This window comes from Haliotis cracherodii, unplaced genomic scaffold (genome assembly GCF_022045235.1).
Source record: "Haliotis cracherodii isolate W230 unplaced genomic scaffold, xgHalCrac1.p SCAF_3, whole genome shotgun sequence".
NCBI lineage: Eukaryota > Metazoa > Mollusca > Gastropoda > Lepetellida > Haliotidae > Haliotis > Haliotis cracherodii.
Window position 1 is genome coordinate 67,134,819 of NW_027266286.1, and position 19,410 is coordinate 67,154,228.

Here is a 19,410-nt window from a genome sequence, read left to right on the forward strand (position 1 = left end):
ACAAAACATGTGTTTTCGTGAAAAAATAAGACATGCGGGTGGGGGTGCCAGAGTATTGTTTTCACATACACACACTTTTTCGGTCTTTCTTCATGACGTAATGGTTTAGCTGTACTGCATGCTATCAGGTTTTTATGTATGACATAATGATCCAATGTTGATGAGGAACCAAGGTGCAAATAACCAACATCTGTGTCAGATGAAACAGGCGGTTGCACTCGACTAACATATAGTCCATGAAATCTTTTGTTACACAATACAGGTACATTTCTCTCCTCTAAATTCAAACATTTAATTTTCCCGATGCTGATTTCATAGAGGTGGCTGGACTTGCTTTTATATCAATCTCGATTGTTTTTATTTCATAAAATCCATACATTACACAGTCATGGTGTAGGACTAGCTGTTGCACATGCAGTCCGAGATATCTTGGGTTCAAAATTTGATGCAGGTGGTAAATGAGTCTCTTAGATATGCGGAATGACAATGGAATAGTTCATCTTGACTGATGAGATGAATCTCTCGGTATAGCCACGTACTAACTATATGTTAAGTAATGGTAAGAACTTATGGATGAACAACTTCTTTATTACAATTAAGAGCGACGTTTCGGAGTAGGTTCTCACACCGTTATCAAGCAAGTGATTGTCCTTATCAGCAATGACAGTCAGAGTAACGGGACTTGACTGTATATAGTTAATATGTCATGGTCATATTCCTGCTGTATGACGCAGCATGGAAATAATTGAGTCTGGAGCAGACAAAACAGTTGTTGATATAGTGAGCAATCGTCGCCGGACAATCATCCAAGTCACAGAGCCTGACCATAGGATCCATTAAATCAACTCTTACGACCAGCATAGGTTGCTAGGGTCCAATTCTAATATAATACTTCCCCCACAACTCATCTTATTTACCGGCAGGATTCATACAAATGTTCAATGAATACAAAATTGTTTTGAAAAACAAGTCAAACATCAATTTAAAAAAGATTCAATGTCACAAGCACTGTTCTTGCAATTTTCATTAAAAAGAATTTTAGTTACAGATTTATTTTCTGATATGGCTGACATATTCTTTTGTTTTTTTCCAAAGAATGTATGTCACAGTAATAAGATGTCAGGCAATCTCGAGGGGTATATGGTGTGAAATACCCTGTGTGAGAGCCTATGTTTAGACTCACACACAGGGTACATCACACCATATGCCCCAAGAGATTGGTTATTGATAATGAATTTATCTCACTTACATTCATTCATACAGACCCGGTATATAAGTCCGAAGTTTCACAGAGTAAAACCAAGTTACTTCCCTTTACCCATTGCTTTTGGATAAACATCGGTTCATTTCAGCTCAACAATACTTAAGGGGCGGTCGGGTAGCCTAGTGGTAAAAGCGTTGGATCGTCACGCCGAAGACCCGGGTTCGATTCCCGGTATGGGTACAATGTGTGAAGTCCATTTCTGGTGTCACCCGCCGTGATATTGCTGGAATATTGCTAGAAGCGGCGTAAAACCATACTCACTCACTCAATACTTAAGCTTGATAAGAGATTACCTATAGCGTTATGATTCATTTCTCAGCATGGTACATGAGCTACGTGAAAAAATAATTGCCTACTCCTCAACCAATCAGAAGCTGGTATTTAAATGTAAAGGGAGATTGTATCTTGTGTCTTATTTTAAAGAATGTAAGTCACAGACATATTAAATCAGTTATTGGCCTAAGAATATTACAATTTTGTTTTGTCTGTTTATTAGTCCAATGTATGAACTTTGAATGAAACAAACAATGATCTTATATCCATCCGGATGTTTTAACTGCTGTTGGCCTAAAGATATTGCACTTTTGTGAGTAACAAAGTTTTAAATCTAGCGTTGTACAAGCAAGCTTCAACAATGATAAAGCAGCCAGCGCTTGACCATCAGTGCAGATATTCTGATCCGTTAGCTGGATGTAATCTCTTGACATATTCCCCTTTACTAACATCATCATCACCACAAACCCCTGTGGACATTTTACATGCATAATCTCACTCAAACCACAGGTTGATGAGGTAAAAACTATTGCTATTCATACAGTTTTGGAATATTTGTCATTGTTTCTGGTTTAGCTGCATGCAAATAGAAGAGAATTACTCCAAGGGCTTTGTTTCTTTTGCAGACGCGAGTCGAGTCTGCCCCAGTCCACAATCTCCGGCCTCCAGTGAGTACCACACATTTACATGATGAGGCACTGCAGTGTCATATTTGCTTCACAGAGAGTGCCCTCACAGTGTCGCACATAGAGTGCTAAAAGCAGCATCACTTTGCTTACAATGTGTTGTCAGGCGATAGTTTTTAATCAAATTGGTTTTCAAAGTTGCTCTGGCGAAAAGTGGGAAAAAGTTTATCTGAATTGCAAACGTGGTTGTTGACTGAAACGACTGTGCCTATAGTTCGACTGTAATGAAGACGAGACCAGTTTGACAGATATGGCGCACAAAGCTTACGAGTAACTTTTGAAGAACACACTATTTGAAATTTCATTATTTTGGCTTCACTTTCCAACCAGGATTTTTCACTCCCAAAATTCAAAAAACCACTATATCAATTGTCTAGATTGGTGGAATTTGGTTTTCTTGGCTGCAAATTCAAACATGTCAAAATAACCTGAATAATGAAATAAGTCCTTCCACTTTATTTGTTTTTTTAAAGTTACATAACAAAGTTGGCTAACTTTTAACTCAAACAAATTTCAGGAGCAATTGCTACTATATAGTTTTCGTGTAGCAAAACATTGAGATACTAATTGCTTTCATTAATTTCATGCTTGACAATTTGTACTGACAAGGTTTTCAGAGAATAGCCTCAGATGACAATATATATACTTTGAAGTTATTGACATAGTATCCTTTACATGACACAGATAGTGACTTTGATGTGATTCTTGTATATAATAATTTAACCTTGACATGTTTGTTTGTTGTTTAATGCCGCGCTCAGCAATATTCCATCCATATGACGGCGGTCTGTAAATAATCAAAATCTGGTTCAGACAATACAGTGATTGATATCATGAGCATCGATCCACTCAATTTGGATACGATGACATGCATGAACCAAGTCAGCGAGTCTGACCACCCGATCCTGTTTGTCGCCTCTTATGACAAACATAGTCGCCTTTTACGGCAAGCATGGGTTGCTGAAGACCTATTCAACCTTGACATGACATGACACAGATAGAGACCTCAGTATAATTCTGAGATGAGTAGCCTTGGTGTAATTCTTTGATTTTAACCATGATGTGACACAGAGTGACCTTGTTATATAATTCTTAAAAAATTTAACCTAACATGACAGACTACTCTTAGGTAACAATTACATGACACAGATCGAGTGACTTTGATACGATTCTTAGACGGTAGATTAACCTTGACATGACACAGATGGTAACATGGAGTACGGTCATTCTTGAATAGTGACCTTGATCTGAAAGAGTGACCTTATGTAATTCTTAAATAATGACCTTTGTGTAATTATTTGATAATAAACTTGATGTGACAGAGTCATCTTCATGTAATTCTTAGACAGTAACTTTGACATGACACAGATAGTAACTTTGACATGACACAGATAGTAACCTTGACATGACACAGATCGTAACCTTGACTTGACACAGTAACTTTGACTTGACACAGATAGTAACTTTGACTTGACACAGATAGTAACCTTGACATGACAGATAGTAACTTTGACATGACTCAGATCGTAACCTTGACTTGACACAGTAACTTTGACTTGACACAGATAGTAACTTTGACTTGACACAGATAGTAACCTTGATGTGACAAGATAGTAACCTTGACATGACAGATATTGACCTTGACATGACACACATTGAGAAACTTGACCTTGATTGTTTCAGAGATTACTGGTTCACGGGTTAGCAATAAAAACCATAATGGAAGTTAACTTGGATCACATTTACCAAATCCTTTCTGGTATCATATTTTAACAAAATACAATACTAAAGACAACAAATCTTTCATTGTTGACTATTCAACGTATGCGTCCTTGTGTGTGATTGGTCCTGAAGTAATTTCAGAAATGAGAAACGTAAAGTCAGTTATGGAAGGCCTAAAGCTTCAATCTGACTTGCATGTACCAACTCAACTGATTAAAATTCATTGAATTTTTGTTCCCAGTAATTACCATGCTAGTGTGGTGAGCAGCGGTCTCGCAGAGCGTATTTTGGGATCAGGATAAGGGCTGCTATCGGAATGAGGCTGCTTGCAGGCTGACCTGTTAGGATGGAAATTACTGGGTGTTGTGTTTTTTTGTCTGAATTACCAGAATAGTGCATGATGGGAAGGGCCGGGGTCAGCGGTCCTGTTTGCATGTGGCATCATATAGGATTAATCTTGCAGATTGGAGATGGCGCAATTGCATGAATACATTAGTGTCAGTGTTTTGTGCAAGATGGCACCGAGGCGAATTTAATGCTTATTTAAAGTGACAATCAGGGCCTCATCGATACCATCAGCCCCGGTTATTTCCTGGTTGAAATTCAAACCCATTCATTACACTTGGTTTCCTCACTAATCAATTTGAAGAAATTTCTGTTTCACCTCGTGAAAATGGAATTAATATTGCTCAGTCATTTATCTCTATACATTCCAGGAACCAGATAAAAACATTTCATTTTGGTTTCGACTGAAATGGCCTAATCAAGTACTCAGTGTGTAACACTAAAAAAGGCCTGACAATTTGATGACGGAAAAAGCCAAAAATACTCTGATAAATGGAATGTTTTTGTATGAAAGTAAGTGTCGTAATTATTGCTTGGCAACACTAAATTGGGAATTTGTACTTAAAAAGAAATAGTCTCCAGCAACATTGTCTGCTGAGGGAATATATTTCCTTTATCACTGCATATGGGATAAGGTTTTGCTCTTTTCGGGAAATAGTACTCAATAGTAGCAGCATTATGTTGCCTGGTTTCGGTTTTGAAACATATAAATTCCTAGTCTTTTAATTTTGACAAACACTATTATTGATAACTTCTTTATTTACTCTTGAGCCTCACACAAAACTTTGCATATAAGTATTGATAATTAATATGAATTCATGCCATTGTTTTGTCCTTATTATCCTACATCATCTTCTGAAATAAAAATGAGTCCTTTCCTTCTGCTTATGGGAACATTGTCGGATACAGGGCAGAATAGTACCTCATGCTTGTCTCTCCCTGTGGTCCAGGGCAGAATAGGTCCCTAGCACCTCATGCTTGTGTCTCCCTCTGGTCCAAGGCAGAATAGGTCCCTAGTACCTCATGCTTGTCTCTCCCTGTGGTCCAAGGCAGAATAGGTCCCTAGCATCCCATGCTTGTCTCTCCCTCTGGTCCAAGGCAGAATAGGTCCCTAGTACCTCATGCTTGTCTCTCCCTGTGGTCCAGGGCAGAATAGGTCCCTAGTACCTCATGCTTGTCTCAACCTGGTGTCCAGGGCAGAATAGGTCCCTAGTACCTCATGCTTGTCTCTCCCTGTGGTCCAGGGCAGAATAGGTCCCTAGTACCTCATGCTTGTCTCTCCCTGTGGTCCAGGGCAGAATAGGTCCCTAGTACCTCATGCTTGTCTCTCCCTGTGGTCCAGGGCACAATAGGTCCCTAGTACCTCATGCTTGTCTCTCCCTCTGGTCCAGGGCAGAATAGGTCCCTAGTACCTCATGCTTGTCTCTCCCTGGGTCCAGGGCACAATAGGTCCCTAGTACCTCATGCTTGTCTCTCCCTCTGGTCCAGGGCAGAATAGGTCCCTAGTACCTCATGCTTGTCTCTCCCTCTGGTCCAAGGCAGAATAGGTCCCTAGCACCCCATGCTTGTCTCTCCCTCTGGTCCAGGGCAGAATAGGTCCCTAGTACCTCATGCTTGTCTCTCCCTCTGGTCCAGGGCAGAATAGGTCCCTAGTACCTCATGCTTGTCTATCCCTGTGGTCCAGGGCAGAATAGGTCCCTAGTACCTCATGCTTGTCTCTCCCTCTGGTCCAGGGCACAATAGGTCCCTAGTACCTCATGCTTGTCTCTCCCTGTGGTCCAGGGCAGAATAGGTCCCTAGCACCTCATGCTTGTGTCTCCCTCTGGTCCAAGGCAGAATAGGTCCCTAGTACCTCATGCTTGTCTCTCCCTGTGGTCCAAGGCAGAATAGGTCCCTAGCATCCCATGCTTGTCTCTCCCTCTGGTCCAAGGCAGAATAGGTCCCTAGTACCTCATGCTTGTCTCTCCCTGTGGTCCAGGGCAGAATAGGTCCCTAGTACCTCATGCTTGTCTCAACCTGGTGTCCAGGGCAGAATAGGTCCCTAGTACCTCATGCTTGTCTCTCCCTGTGGTCCAGGGCAGAATAGGTCCCTAGTACCTCATGCTTGTCTCTCCCTGTGGTCCAGGGCAGAATAGGTCCCTAGTACCTCATGCTTGTCTCTCCCTCTGGTCCAGGGCAGAATAGGTCCCTAGTACCTCATGCTTGTCTCTCCCTCTGGTCCAAGGCAGAATAGGTCCCTAGCACCCCATGCTTGTCTCTCCCTCTGGTCCAAGGCAGAATAGGTCCCTAGCACCCCATGCTTGTCTCTCCCTCTGGTCCAGGGCAGAATAGGTCCCTAGTACCTCATGCTTGTCTCTCCCTCTGGTCCAGGGCACAATAGGTCCCTAGTACCTCATGCTTGTCTCTCCCTGTGGTCCAGGGCAGAATAGGTCCCTAGTACCTCATGCTTGTCTCTCCTTGTGGTCCAGGGCAGAATAGGTCCCTAGTACCTCATGCTTGTCTCTCCCTGGGTCCAGGGCACAATAGGTCCCTAGTACCTCATGCTTGTCTCTCCCTCTGGTCCAGGGCAGAATAGGTCCCTAGTACCTCATGCTTGTCTCTCCCTCTGGTCCAAGGCAGAATAGGTCCCTAGCACCCCATGCTTGTCTCTCCCTCTGGTCCAGGGCAGAATAGGTCCCTAGTACCTCATGCTTGTCTCTCCCTCTGGTCCAGGGCAGAATAGGTCCCTAGTACCTCATGCTTGTCTATCCCTGTGGTCCAGGGCAGAATAGGTCCCTAGTACCTCATGCTTGTCTCTCCCTCTGGTCCAGGGCACAATAGGTCCCTAGTACCTCATGCTTGTCTCTCCCTGTGGTCCAGGGCAGAATAGGTCCCTAGTACCTCATGCTTGTCTCTCCCTGGGTCCATGTTTGCATCCAAGTTCACCCCATTGTGATTCTAGGTTTGTCAGCACCATACCCATTCTCATGGATTTCGCCATAGTGGTAAACGTCTGAGACCTGCATCACTTGGGGCTTTCCTCCCACAATAAGCTGACACTCAGTGATACAGCTGGAATACTGTTCAGAGCGGCAGTAAACCCAACTCACTCCTTTTAAAGGCATGTGTTTTTTATTTCATATGTAGACTTTCATTTTCATATGTTCCAGTAGTATAAATCACTCACTCCTAGATTTAACAAGAGTCATCAGGAGATGACATATCCCCCCGGTCTGGACACTGGCTACTTATACCCCACTTTTGGTTCTTTGCCATTGGATACTTTAAGTTCAGTGGAGATAAAAAAAAAATGCTTTTCATTATTTTTCAAAATCCCAGATCTGTATACCAAGTTTCATCTGGAAATATTCAACAGTTTTGGAGTTCTGCTCTGGAAACGAGCACTACTCTCATTTTCAGTAAAAGGCCAACTTGTCGTCATGAAAAAACAACAAAAACAAACAAATCATTGAAAGGCACCAGTTCCCAAATAGACTGATCTACATAGCAAGTTTCAACAAGAAATATTAAACCGTTTTGGAGTTCTACTCCAGAAATGGAAAACATATTGTTTTCATCATTAAAAATCATGAAAACAAGCAAAATCAAAAGAATCAAAATCCCAAATCATCAAAAGGCACCAGTTCCCCACCAGTTTCAACCAAATATATTTAACGGTTTTTTTAGTTCTGCTCCCGTAACAAACACGGACGGCTGGTGGACAGACAGACATGGTGATTGATAAAACTTTAACCATAATACTCAAAGACCTGATCCCCAGGATATAGTCCATATATAAGGCATCTTTATGCAGACACAGTTCAGGTTAAACTACGAGACACTGACACTACTGTTTACTATCTTTATGACAATAGCAGCAGTCAGGTTAATCCTAGAAACTGATTTCAGTGAACTCTACCATGTTACTGTGGTAGTGAGATAACACAGACATTCCACTCCTGGACATGGTATATCTGGAGATATTCACATCAGACACATACCTCAGTGTAATCCTTTTGTGGCACAGGGATGATGAGATTAAACCTGAGAGACACTTTAATAGCAGCAGTAGCAACACGGAGGGAGTAGAGACTGGGAGATGGAGGAGGCTGCGATGCCGCTACGCTGTCCCTGACATTGCTCAGTGTCATTGGTCGGATGATGTTACCCACAAGTGCAAGACAAACCTGACATGACATAAATGTGAATATGTATGATGTGGGTTAACGCTGTTACTCAGAGTCTGTGACTCTTGAAACTTTCTCACTGACACCTGGAAGCACTGATCTCTTACAATGTATGACAAGTGCAGCCAAGCTTTCAATTTCTTATCTTGCTCGTTGACGTCAATCCTGTTCACATGTAAATGTAATGGTGTTTGTCAGGGCTTGTGGAAGTCTTAGCATCTTTCAGGAGTTCAGCATGTTTGATTGAACAATATGTATATTAGTTTCGTCAATTTGTTCTTTGGTGTCAATCCTGCTTAGCAACCTTTGAGACTAAATTGTTGATTGCAGATACATCGTAGGCTCGGCAGAGTGCCCTCGATCTGCCACATCACCTGGGCGCAGCTCTAACAACAATGAGGAACCAGAGAGGTCAAGGTCGAGGACTGGTCTGGCTGTGCTGGACAAGATGGTGGCCCGCCTGGAGGCCAGTCCTCGACACGGGATGTGTCAGCATCGGGGTGGATGTGTCCTGTATGTTCTCAAGGTAAGTGTCATGTCCTCAGTGATGGTGTCATGCTTGTCCTCATGTATTTTCATGTCGGTCCTTACTCTTTGTGGATGCCATGTCCTCAATGTGGGTGTCATGTCCTCAATGTGGATGCCATGTCCTCAATGTGGGTGTCATGTCCTCAATGTGGATGTCATGTCCTCAATGTGGATGTCATGTCCTCAATGTGGACAACATGTCCTCAATCTGGGTGGCATATCCTCAATGTGCCAGGTCCTCAATGTAGATGTCATGTCCTCAATGTGGGCGTCATGTTATCAATCTGGGCGTCATGTTCTCAATGTGGACATCATACCCTCAATGTGCCATGTCCTCAATATAGATGTCATGTCCTCAGCGTGCCATGTCCTCAATGTGGGGGGCTTCATGTCCTCAATGAAGGACATCGTGTGCCCAGATTGAAAGTCTGGTGAGTGTTGAGTGCCAGTTTAGCTGATGCTTGTGCTTCATGATCAGTACCGGAGAGATTACAGGTATTGCTTGCAGTTTAAACTCAGAGCGATGGCATGCACTGAAATGCTTCTAATACAGATGCTGAAAGAGGAGATTGATTAATTACAATAACATAGCCCACAAATCTTAGCTTAGAAAATATTTTCTGTGGCTGTACACAGCAATGGGATGGGGGACAAGGGTTTCCCCCAGGGGTGGGTATAAGTATGGCCTGTACACTGGAGGGGGATGGGGGACTAGGGTTTCCCCCAGGGGTGGGTATAAGTATGGCCTGTACACTGGAGGGGGATAGGGGACTAGGGTTCCCCCCAGGGGTGGGTATAAGTATGGCCTGTACAGTGTAGGGGGATGGGGGACTAGGGTTCCCCCCAGGGGTGGGTATAAGTATGGCCTGTACACTGTAGGGGGATGGGGGACTAATGTTCCCCCCAGGGGTGTGTAGAAGCACAGCCTGTACAGCAGGGGGATGGGGGACTTGGCTTCTCCAGGGGAGGGGTATAGCATAGCTGGTACACAGCATGCAGGGATGTGAGGAAAGATCAGACAAGGGGCCTGACTGACTGCCTTCATCCTAATCCATCATTCCTGACAAGTCTCACACTGACACTGATAGTTCCACCATAATCACAACCGGACTGGCTGACTCCAGTAGACTTGCTGCATGGCTCCCTAAACTTTATTTCCTTGTCTTTAACTTACTGGGGTGGTGTGGGAGGTTGGTTGAGTTTGTTCCAAATGCAGGAGAAATGGAGGCAAAATCTTATTGCTTTGGGGCAATATTATTTAGTGCAGTACTGTTATTACACTTTAATATGATGTATAAGGTTATATATATATATAAAATATTTAAAGTTTTTTTGTTTTTGTTTTTTTATAAGTTTTCTTCGCTGTTTGTACTCAACCCTTAGTGAGTGTGTTTGGACAAGAAAATGTCCATTATCTAAAGTTATTTTACGGATGCAACTACACAACTTCGTCCGTGATAGAAGATCTGTCCTTTGGGTAGGTTGCAATAGAACTATCATCGGGATCTGTCCTTTGGGTAAGGAGCAATGGAACTATCATCGGAATCTGTCCTTTGACTAGGGTGCAATGGAACTATCATTGGGATCTATCCTTTGAGTAGGGTGCAATGGAACTGTTATTGGGATCTGTCCTTTGAGTAGGGTGCAATGGAACTGTTATTGGGATCTGTCCTTTGGGTAGGGTGCAATGGAACTATCATTGGGATCTGTCCTTTGGGTAGGGTGCAATGGAACTATCATCGGGATCTGTCCTTTGGGTAGGGTGCAATGGAACTATCATCGGGATCTGTCCTTTGGGTAGGGTGCAATGACACTATCATCGGAATCTATCCCTTGGGTAGGGTGCAATGGAACTATCATTGGGATCTGTCCCTTGGGTAGGGTGCAATGGAACTATCATCGGGATCTGTCCTTTGGGTAGGGTGCAATGGAACTGTCATTGGGATCTGTCCTTTGGGTAGGGTGCAATGGAACTGTCATTGGGATCTGTCCCTTGGGTAGGGTGCAATGGAACTATTATTGGGATCTGTCCCTTGGGTAGGGTGCAATGGAACTATCATTGGGATCTGTCCTTTGGGTAGGGTGCAATGGAACTGTCATTGGGATCTGTCCTGTGGGTAGGGTGCAATGGAACTGTCATTGGGATCTGTCCCTTGGGTAGGGTGCAATGGAACTATCATTGGGATCTGTCCCTTGGGTAGGGTGCAATGGAACTGTCATCGGGATCTGTCCCTTGGGTAGGGTGCAATGGAACTATCATCGGGATCTGTCCTTTGGGTAGGGTGCAATGGAACTATTATTGGGATCTGTCCTTTAGGTAGGGTGCAATAGAATTATCATCGGGATCTGTCCTTTGGGTAGGGTGCAATAGAATTATCATCGGGATCTGTCCCTTGGGTAGGGTGCAATAGAATTATCATCGGGATCTGTCCCTTGGGTAGGGTGCAATGGAACTATCATTGAGATCTGTCCTTTGGGTACGGTGCAATAGAACTATCATCGGGATCTGTCCTTTGGGTAGGGTGCAATAGAACTATCATTGGGATCTGTCCTTTGGGTAGGGTGCAATAGAACTATCATTGGGATCTGTCCTTTGGGTAGGGTGCAATAGAACTATCATTGGGATCTGTCCTTTGGGTAGGGTGCAATAGAACTATCATTGGGATCTGTCCTTTGGGTACGGTGCAATAGAACTATCATCGGAATCTGTCCTTTGAGTAGGGTGCAATGGAACTATCATCGGGATCTGTCCTTTAGGTAGGGTGCAATGGAACTATCATCGGGATCTGTCCTTTGGGTAGGGTGCAATAGAACTATCATCGGGATCTGTCCTTTAGGTAGGGTGCAATGGAACTATCATCGGGATCTGTCCTTTGGGTAGGGTGCAGTGGAACTATCATTGGGATCTGTCCTTTAGGTAGGGTGCAATAGAATTATCATCGGGATCTGTCCTTTGGGTACGGTGCAATGGAACTATCATTGGGATCTGTCCTTTGGGTAGGGTGCAATAGAATTATCATCGGGATCTGTCCTTTGGGTAGGGTGCAATGGAACTATCATTGGGATCTGTCCTTTGGGTAGGGTGCAATAGAATTATCATCGGGATCTGTCCTTTGGGTAGGGTGCAATGGAACTATCATCGGGATCTGTCCTTTGGGTAGGGTGCAATGGAACTATCATCGGGATCTGTCCCTTGGGTAGGGTGCAATGGAACTATCATCGGGATCTGTCCTTTGGGTAGGGTGCAATAGAACTATCATCGGGATCTGTCCTTTGGGTAGTGTGCAATGGAACTATCATCGGGATCTGTCCTTTGGGTAGGGTGCAATGGAACTATCATCGGGATCTGTCCTTTGGGTAGGGTGCAATAGAACTATCATTGGGATCTGTCCTTTAGGTAGGGTGCAATGGAACTATCATCGGGATCTGTCCTTTGGGTAGGGTGCAGTGGAACTATCATTGGGATCTGTCCTTTGGGTAGGGTGCAATGGAACTATCATCGGGATCTGTCCTTTGGGTAGGGTGCAATGGAACTATCATCGGGATCTGTCCCTTGGGTAGGGTGCAATGGAACTATCATCGGGATCTGTCCTTTGGGTAGGGTGCAATAGAACTATCATCGGGATCTGTCCTTTGGGTAGGGTGCAATAGAACTATCATCGGGATCTGTCCTTTGGGTAGGGTGCAATGGAACTATCATCGGGACCTGTCCTTTGGGTAGGGTGCAGTGGAACTTTCATTTGGAAAATTTTACCAAGAAACATTTTGAAATGAAGGTCATGAAAATAAAGACAATTTTCGGAGGATCTTGATATCTAAAAAAATATAAAAAAAAACATTTGTTTTTTAGAAAAGTAGACTAGTGGATGATTGGAACTGATCTGAGTTCCATGGTTTCGTTACCTGAACCAACAAGGTGCCTCTTTAACTGACATACAGTCTATGAAATATTTTATTTTGATACAATTCTCTCTACTAATCCATTTATCCTTATGCTGATTTCATAGAGCTGGGTAGACTAGCTTTTTGTGATCTAGATTGGTTTTAAGTCTTTGAAAGGCATTTAGAAGTTATAAACATCAGGAAGAGAATTTATGGATGTCAACTTCTTTATTATGAGGAACACAACATTTTGGAGTATATACATACTCCTTCATCAGATGATGAATAAGGAGTAGGCATATACTCCGAAACGTTGTGTTCCTCATAATAAAGAAGTTGACATCCATAATAAATTTCTCTTGCTTAGATTGGTTTGGATTTCATGAAATACATATATTCCACAGTGATGCGTGCAGGTCTAGGTTCTACTGTGAAGGTGCTGTTCTGCCTCTTCTGCAACTAAAACATTACCCTGTGACCCTGGGACACTCATGTGATTCATGAGAGGATGCTAATGTCCCGTTGTTCTGTATTCATTGGAACCATACAGCCCCATCCCAGTGCTACTTCAAGCACCAGTATGTGATACATGTACATCAGTATTCATGTTGTAGGCGTATGTACGTCCCTGACTTCTACCTGAACTTGTGTGTGTTTTGTATGTTTTGTCATGGTGCAGCTTTTCGCAATGAAACATTACCACAATTAGATGTTATCTCAGACGATTTCATCCGAATAGCAAAATAAATTTCTTATGTCATATCTGCCTTGTCAGGTCCCAGACTGACATGAATTTAATGGTGTAATTTTCTTGGCAATATGATCTGCAGCATAGTCATCATAGAACCATATATCCAACACTTTGTAGATCTTTCATGACGTCTGCTCCCACTAGGACTGAAAGGCACTACAGTGCAAGGGAGGTAACTCTGTCATGATTGATGTACAAGGAGTTAGTACAAGGCGGAATGGTGTTAACAAGTCATAAATCTAGTCCAGCAAACATTTGCCCACCGTCAATCAGCACATGTCTCAATTTGAGGTAGTTTACACATTCTTGGCCGCTATTTGAGAAGAAGGCAATTACAGGCTGGACTCGTGACTTTGATGGCCAACCGAGGCTGTGTTATGGGTGGTTTGTATGTATAAAATAACAATTGTCTTCGGAGCAGTTGAATACAATACATAGTATATTTGTGTCGTGGATATGTTTTAAAAGCAACTAGTTATATTTTAATGCATACTGAATTATGCTTTGTCCTCTATTTTCTATTTGATTAGGAATTTCAAGTCAGCCCTTTCACCTAAAATGTCCAGTCCAATATCTTGAAGGTAGCCTAGTGGTTAAAGCATTCGCTCGTCACGACGAAAACCCGGGTTCAATTCCCGACGTGTGAAGCCCATTTCTGGTGTCCCCCGCCGTGATATTGCTGGAATATTGCTAAAAGTGGCGTAAAACCATGTTCACTCACTCCCCAATGTCTTGCAGATGCAGTTGCAAACAATTCCTTGATTCTTTACCTGGAACAAGACCGACATGCATACTGTCAGTCGTCAAATTTATTGAATTACAAAACTGTTCATTTTCCTCACTTTGAAGATGAAAATGAAAGAAAAACTCCCGACATCTCCTCCCACACTACACCCACTTCCTGACATCTCCTCCCACACCACACCCACTTCCTTACATCTCCTCCCACACCACACCCACTTCCTTACATCTCCTCCCGCACCACACCCACTTCCTGACATCTCCTCCCACACCACACCCACGTCCTGACATCTCCTCCCACACCACACCCACGTCCTGACATCTCCTCCAACACCACACCCACGTCCTGACATCTCCCTTACCACACCACACCCACTTCCTTACATCTCCCTTACCACACCTACTTCCTGACATCTCCTCCCACACTACACCCACTTCCTGACATCTCCTCCCACACCACACCCACTTCCTTACATCTCCTCCCACACCACACCCACTTCCTGACATCTCCTCCCACACCACACCTACGTCCTGACATCTCCCTTACCACACCTCACCCACTTCCTGACATCTCCTCCCACATCACACCCACTTCCTGACATCTCCTCCCACACCACACCCACTTCCTGACATCTCCCACACCACACCCACTTCCTGACATCTCCCTTATCACACCCTCGTCCTGACATCTCCTTCCACACAACATCTACTTCCCTACATCTCCCACACCACACCCACTTCCTGACATCTCCCTTATCACACCCTCGTCCTGACATCTCCTTCCACACAACATCTACTTCCTTACATCTCCCACACCACACCACACCACACCACACCCACTTCCTGACATCTCCTCCCACACCACACCCACTTCCTTACATCTCCCACACCACACCCACTTCCTTACATCTCCCACACCACACCACACCACACCACACCACACCACACCACACCACACCCACTTCCTGACATCTCCCTTACCACACCACACCCACCTCCTTACATCTCCCTTATCACACCCACTTCCTGACATCTCCTTCCACACCACACCCACTTCCTGACATCTCCCACACCACACCCAGTTTCTGACATCTTCCACACCACACCCACTTCCTGACATCTCCTCCCACACCACACTCACTTCCTGACATCTCCTCCCACACCACACTCTCTTCCTGACATCTCCTCCCACACCTCACCCACTTCCTGACATCTCCTCCCACACCACACCCACTTCCTGACATCTCCTCCCACACCACACTCACTTCCTGACATCTCCTCCCACACCACACTCACTTCCTGACATCTCCTCCCACACCACATTCACTTCCTTACATCTTCTCCCACACCACACCCACTTCCTTACATCTCCTCCCACACCACACCCACTTCCTGACCTCTCCTCCCTAACCTCACCCACTTCCTGACATCTCCTCCCACACCATACCCACTTCCTGACATCTCCTCCCACACCACACCCACTTCCTGACGTATCCTCCCACACCACACCCACTTCCTGACATCTCCTCCCACACCACACCCACTTCCTGACCTCTCCTCCCACACCACACCAACTTCCTGACATCTCCTCCCACATCACACCCACTTCCTGACATCTCATCCCACACCACACCCACTTCCGGACATCTCCTCCCACACCACACCCACTTCCTGACATATCCTCCCACACCACACCCACTTCATTACATCTCCACCCACACCACACTCACTTCCTGACAGGAGCGGTCGGGTAGCCTAGTGGTTAAAGCGTTCGCTTGTCACGCCGAAGACCCGGGTTCGATTCCCAAAATGGGTACAATGTGTGGAGCCCATTTCTGGTGTCCCCCGCCATGATATTGCTGGAATATTGCTAAAAGCAGTGTAAAACCAAACACACTCACTGACATCTCCTCCCACAGCACACCCACTTCCTGACATCTCCTCCCACATCACACCCACTTCCGGACATCTCCTCCCTTACCACACTCACTTCCTGACATCTCCCACGCCACACCTACTTCCTGATATCTCCTCCCTTTCCTATGAAGCATGAAATCACTGCCTGCCTGTATATTGCAATAACAGCAGGAATGTCATGTTTGGCAGGAACCAACATGTGACGGTGCCTTTTTCCCAGACTAATGGAGATCACAGCAGTATAGGTTGCCAGTTTTCTGTCTGTCACCTTGTCAGTCCATCTACTGTAGCTGTCTGTCTGTGTTGTCTGCTGGGCAGTCTGTTGGTCTTCTCTGTGCCGTCTGCTGGAGCTGTCTGTCTGTGCCGTCTGTTGGTCTTCTCTGTGCCGTCTGCTGGAGCTGTCTGTCTGTGCCGTCTGCTGGAGCTGTCTGTCTGTGCCATCTGTTGGTCTTCTCTGTGCCATCTGCTGGAGCTGTCTGTCTGGGCCGTCTGCTGGTCTTCTCTGTGCTGTCTGTCTGTGTCGTCTGCGCAGTCTGTTGGTCTTCTCTGTGCAGTCTGCTGGACCTGTCTGTCTGTGCCATCTGCTGGTCTTCTCTGTCTGTGCTGTCAGCTGGAGCTGTCTGTCAGTGCTGTCTGTCTATGCTGTCTGCTGGTCTTCTCTGTGCTGTCTGTCTATGCCGTCTGCTGGTCTTCTCTGTGCTGTCTGTCTGTGTCGTCTGCGTTGTCTGCTGGACCTGTCTGTGCCGTCTGCTGGACCTGTCTGTCGGGGCCATCTGCAGGACCTGCCTGTCTGGGCCGTCTCCTGACCTGTCTGTCGGGGCCATCTGCAGGACCTGTCTGTCTGGGCCGTCTCCTGACCTGTCTGTCTGTTCTGTCTGCTGGTCTTCTCTGTGCCGTCTGCTGGACCTGTCTGTCTGGGCCATCTGCTTATACCACCCTGATGAATGAGCTGCCTAATGATTTCACTTGGAAGGAGGCGAATTAGGGAAAGTACAACACTTACGGAGTACTTATCTCCCACTTAGCCTCCTCCTCCCTGCAGTGGGTGTCAGTCATGGTGGATGTAGGAGCCAGGGAGTCCACGCTGCAAATGTCATCCTCCAGTCAAGCTGTCATATGGAGACATACGCTAGATTTATGAAGCACCCAGGCAGACAGTAAATGAGATGGCAATTGCTTTGAATTTATAATTTGTTTTTTCCACATGTTGTTTGGAAGCGCCCCCTGCTGGTGATGTGTGAAACTAGAGAAGGACAGTGCTGCCACCTATAGGTCAACAGGTCCCGCTGAAAGTGACTTATTGTCCCTATCAGTGTTACATGGTGTGAACTCACAGTCATCTGTCAAAGCCTTGCATTAGCATAGGCCATGGTGAAGGTTGATTCAGTGAAAACTACTGTTACTTCCAACAGGTGGCAACAGTGTGATGTGTTTGTTTGGTAGCAAGAATCAAGAATCAAGAATGTTATTGTACAAAACACCCTCGTAGGGTAGGGTACAAACTATCTACATATGGACATGTGTATAATTATAGACATCACTATCAATATGATACTAGGCTCTATAGAGCCTAAACCCGGGCAGATAAGTGTCTTTTTTTAGTCTTTTTTTTTTAATTGCATTTGTCCCATAATGGAATGTTTCTGCCATAAATATTATCTTCTCTTATCTTATCTTGGTGCACAGTACCAAACAACGAAAGTTTACACACTGATGTTACTGGATGGATCTTAAATGAGTTCAAAAATTGGTGCCGTAAAATAATTTTGTTACAGTGTTAAGACCTTTGCTCCATGCTTATCAACTTAGTGCATATATAGTGTCTGGGGATAAGTTTTAACAGAAACTACTTAAATTACAAGAATGAAAGTATGCAAGCTTATCTAAGACATACTTGTCAAGATTTCGAAAATCTGATTTTCTCGTGACATAAAGCCACCCTATCTCTTCTTTAGGATATAAAGGATTTTTTTTTTTGTAGTTAATATTAACTTCCATGTTTTTCATTACTATATGAACAAACAAATTTCTTATGTGCCTCATGGTGGAGGGAGGGGGTGGGGGGGGGAAATAGTGATACCACTGTTTCCTTGTTAATTATGTGTCTAGTCCGAGTCAGAACATGGTGCAGTCAATGTGTTCATGTAAAGTCACTCAAGATGAAGGAAAAACCTGTCATCTGGCATTTCTGTTTAAATGTTGAAGCTATTAGGAGTCAGACAAACTCCGACAACACATGAATCAGCTTGGGCTGAGTCTCGATCCATGTTTACTAGCGAGGTAGAATCGGCTCAACAACAGTGCTGAATTAATCTCAGAAGTTGTCAGGGATAACAGTTAATGACTGCTGTATTGAAGACACGGAAATGCCACCTTTAAATCTGTTCTGCTGTCTGAGACGTTAATGGAAGAGAATTTCGCCTGCTCACTTCACCAGGACTTGCTGATTTGCTGGTCGTGACAAACTGACCACAACTCACCAGCTATAGTCTGTCTCCCAGACCCTCGAGAATAAATCAAAATAAAATCATGTGGCAAGTCTAGATTGCCTCTGCTCTAAATTAAGCATTGTTCTGGGCTCCATTTGGATTTTAATGTATATTTTGTATATATATTATATAACTTTATTTTTGAGACTAAATGTTAATTTACACCAGCCACTACACACAAAGATAGCAGATTTATCTAGAAAACATTTCCAACAGATTTGGGTTTTACTGCAATGAAATTATAACATTTCTGAAACATTGATACTGAAAACAACATTGCAGCATGTAGATTGACATATTATGCATTGCTGTGCTGGACGTATTCTTGTTTTCCTACGTAATATAGGTTGGCCACAGATTGTAACACAGGTCTGTATGGGCTCAGTTGACTTGGCTTCTATACCTACCTATACAAGCTGTGACCAGTTTCTCATAGCGCTGCAATCATAGCATTCACTGGTCCTCAGTATCGATTGAGAACAAATAGCAGACTATGTGAAGTTTGTTTGTGAAGTAAAATTGGCATTGCAAATACAGTGATCGCTCGCTATTGCGCTCTTCGATAAAGCGCTACTTCGGTTACTACGCGCGGTAACGCATGGCTCCCAAAATTTATGTACACTTTTATTACTGATAGTTTTACACA

General features: G+C 44.2%; 1 protein-coding gene across 2 annotated transcripts in view; it reads left to right on the top strand.

The window, feature by feature from the left end:
* The window catches only part of LOC139474671 (transmembrane protein 135-like), a 203,528-nt gene that overhangs the window by 164,994 nt on the left and 19,124 nt on the right, over positions 1-19,410 (top strand). For both annotated transcript variants that reach the window (XM_071257768.1, XM_071257767.1), the window contains exons 7-8: positions 2,164-2,205; positions 8,787-8,982. In XM_071257768.1, coding sequence (XP_071113869.1) covers positions 2,164-2,205; positions 8,787-8,982 — 238 coding nt within the window. The remainder of the gene's footprint in view (positions 1-2,163; positions 2,206-8,786; positions 8,983-19,410) is intronic.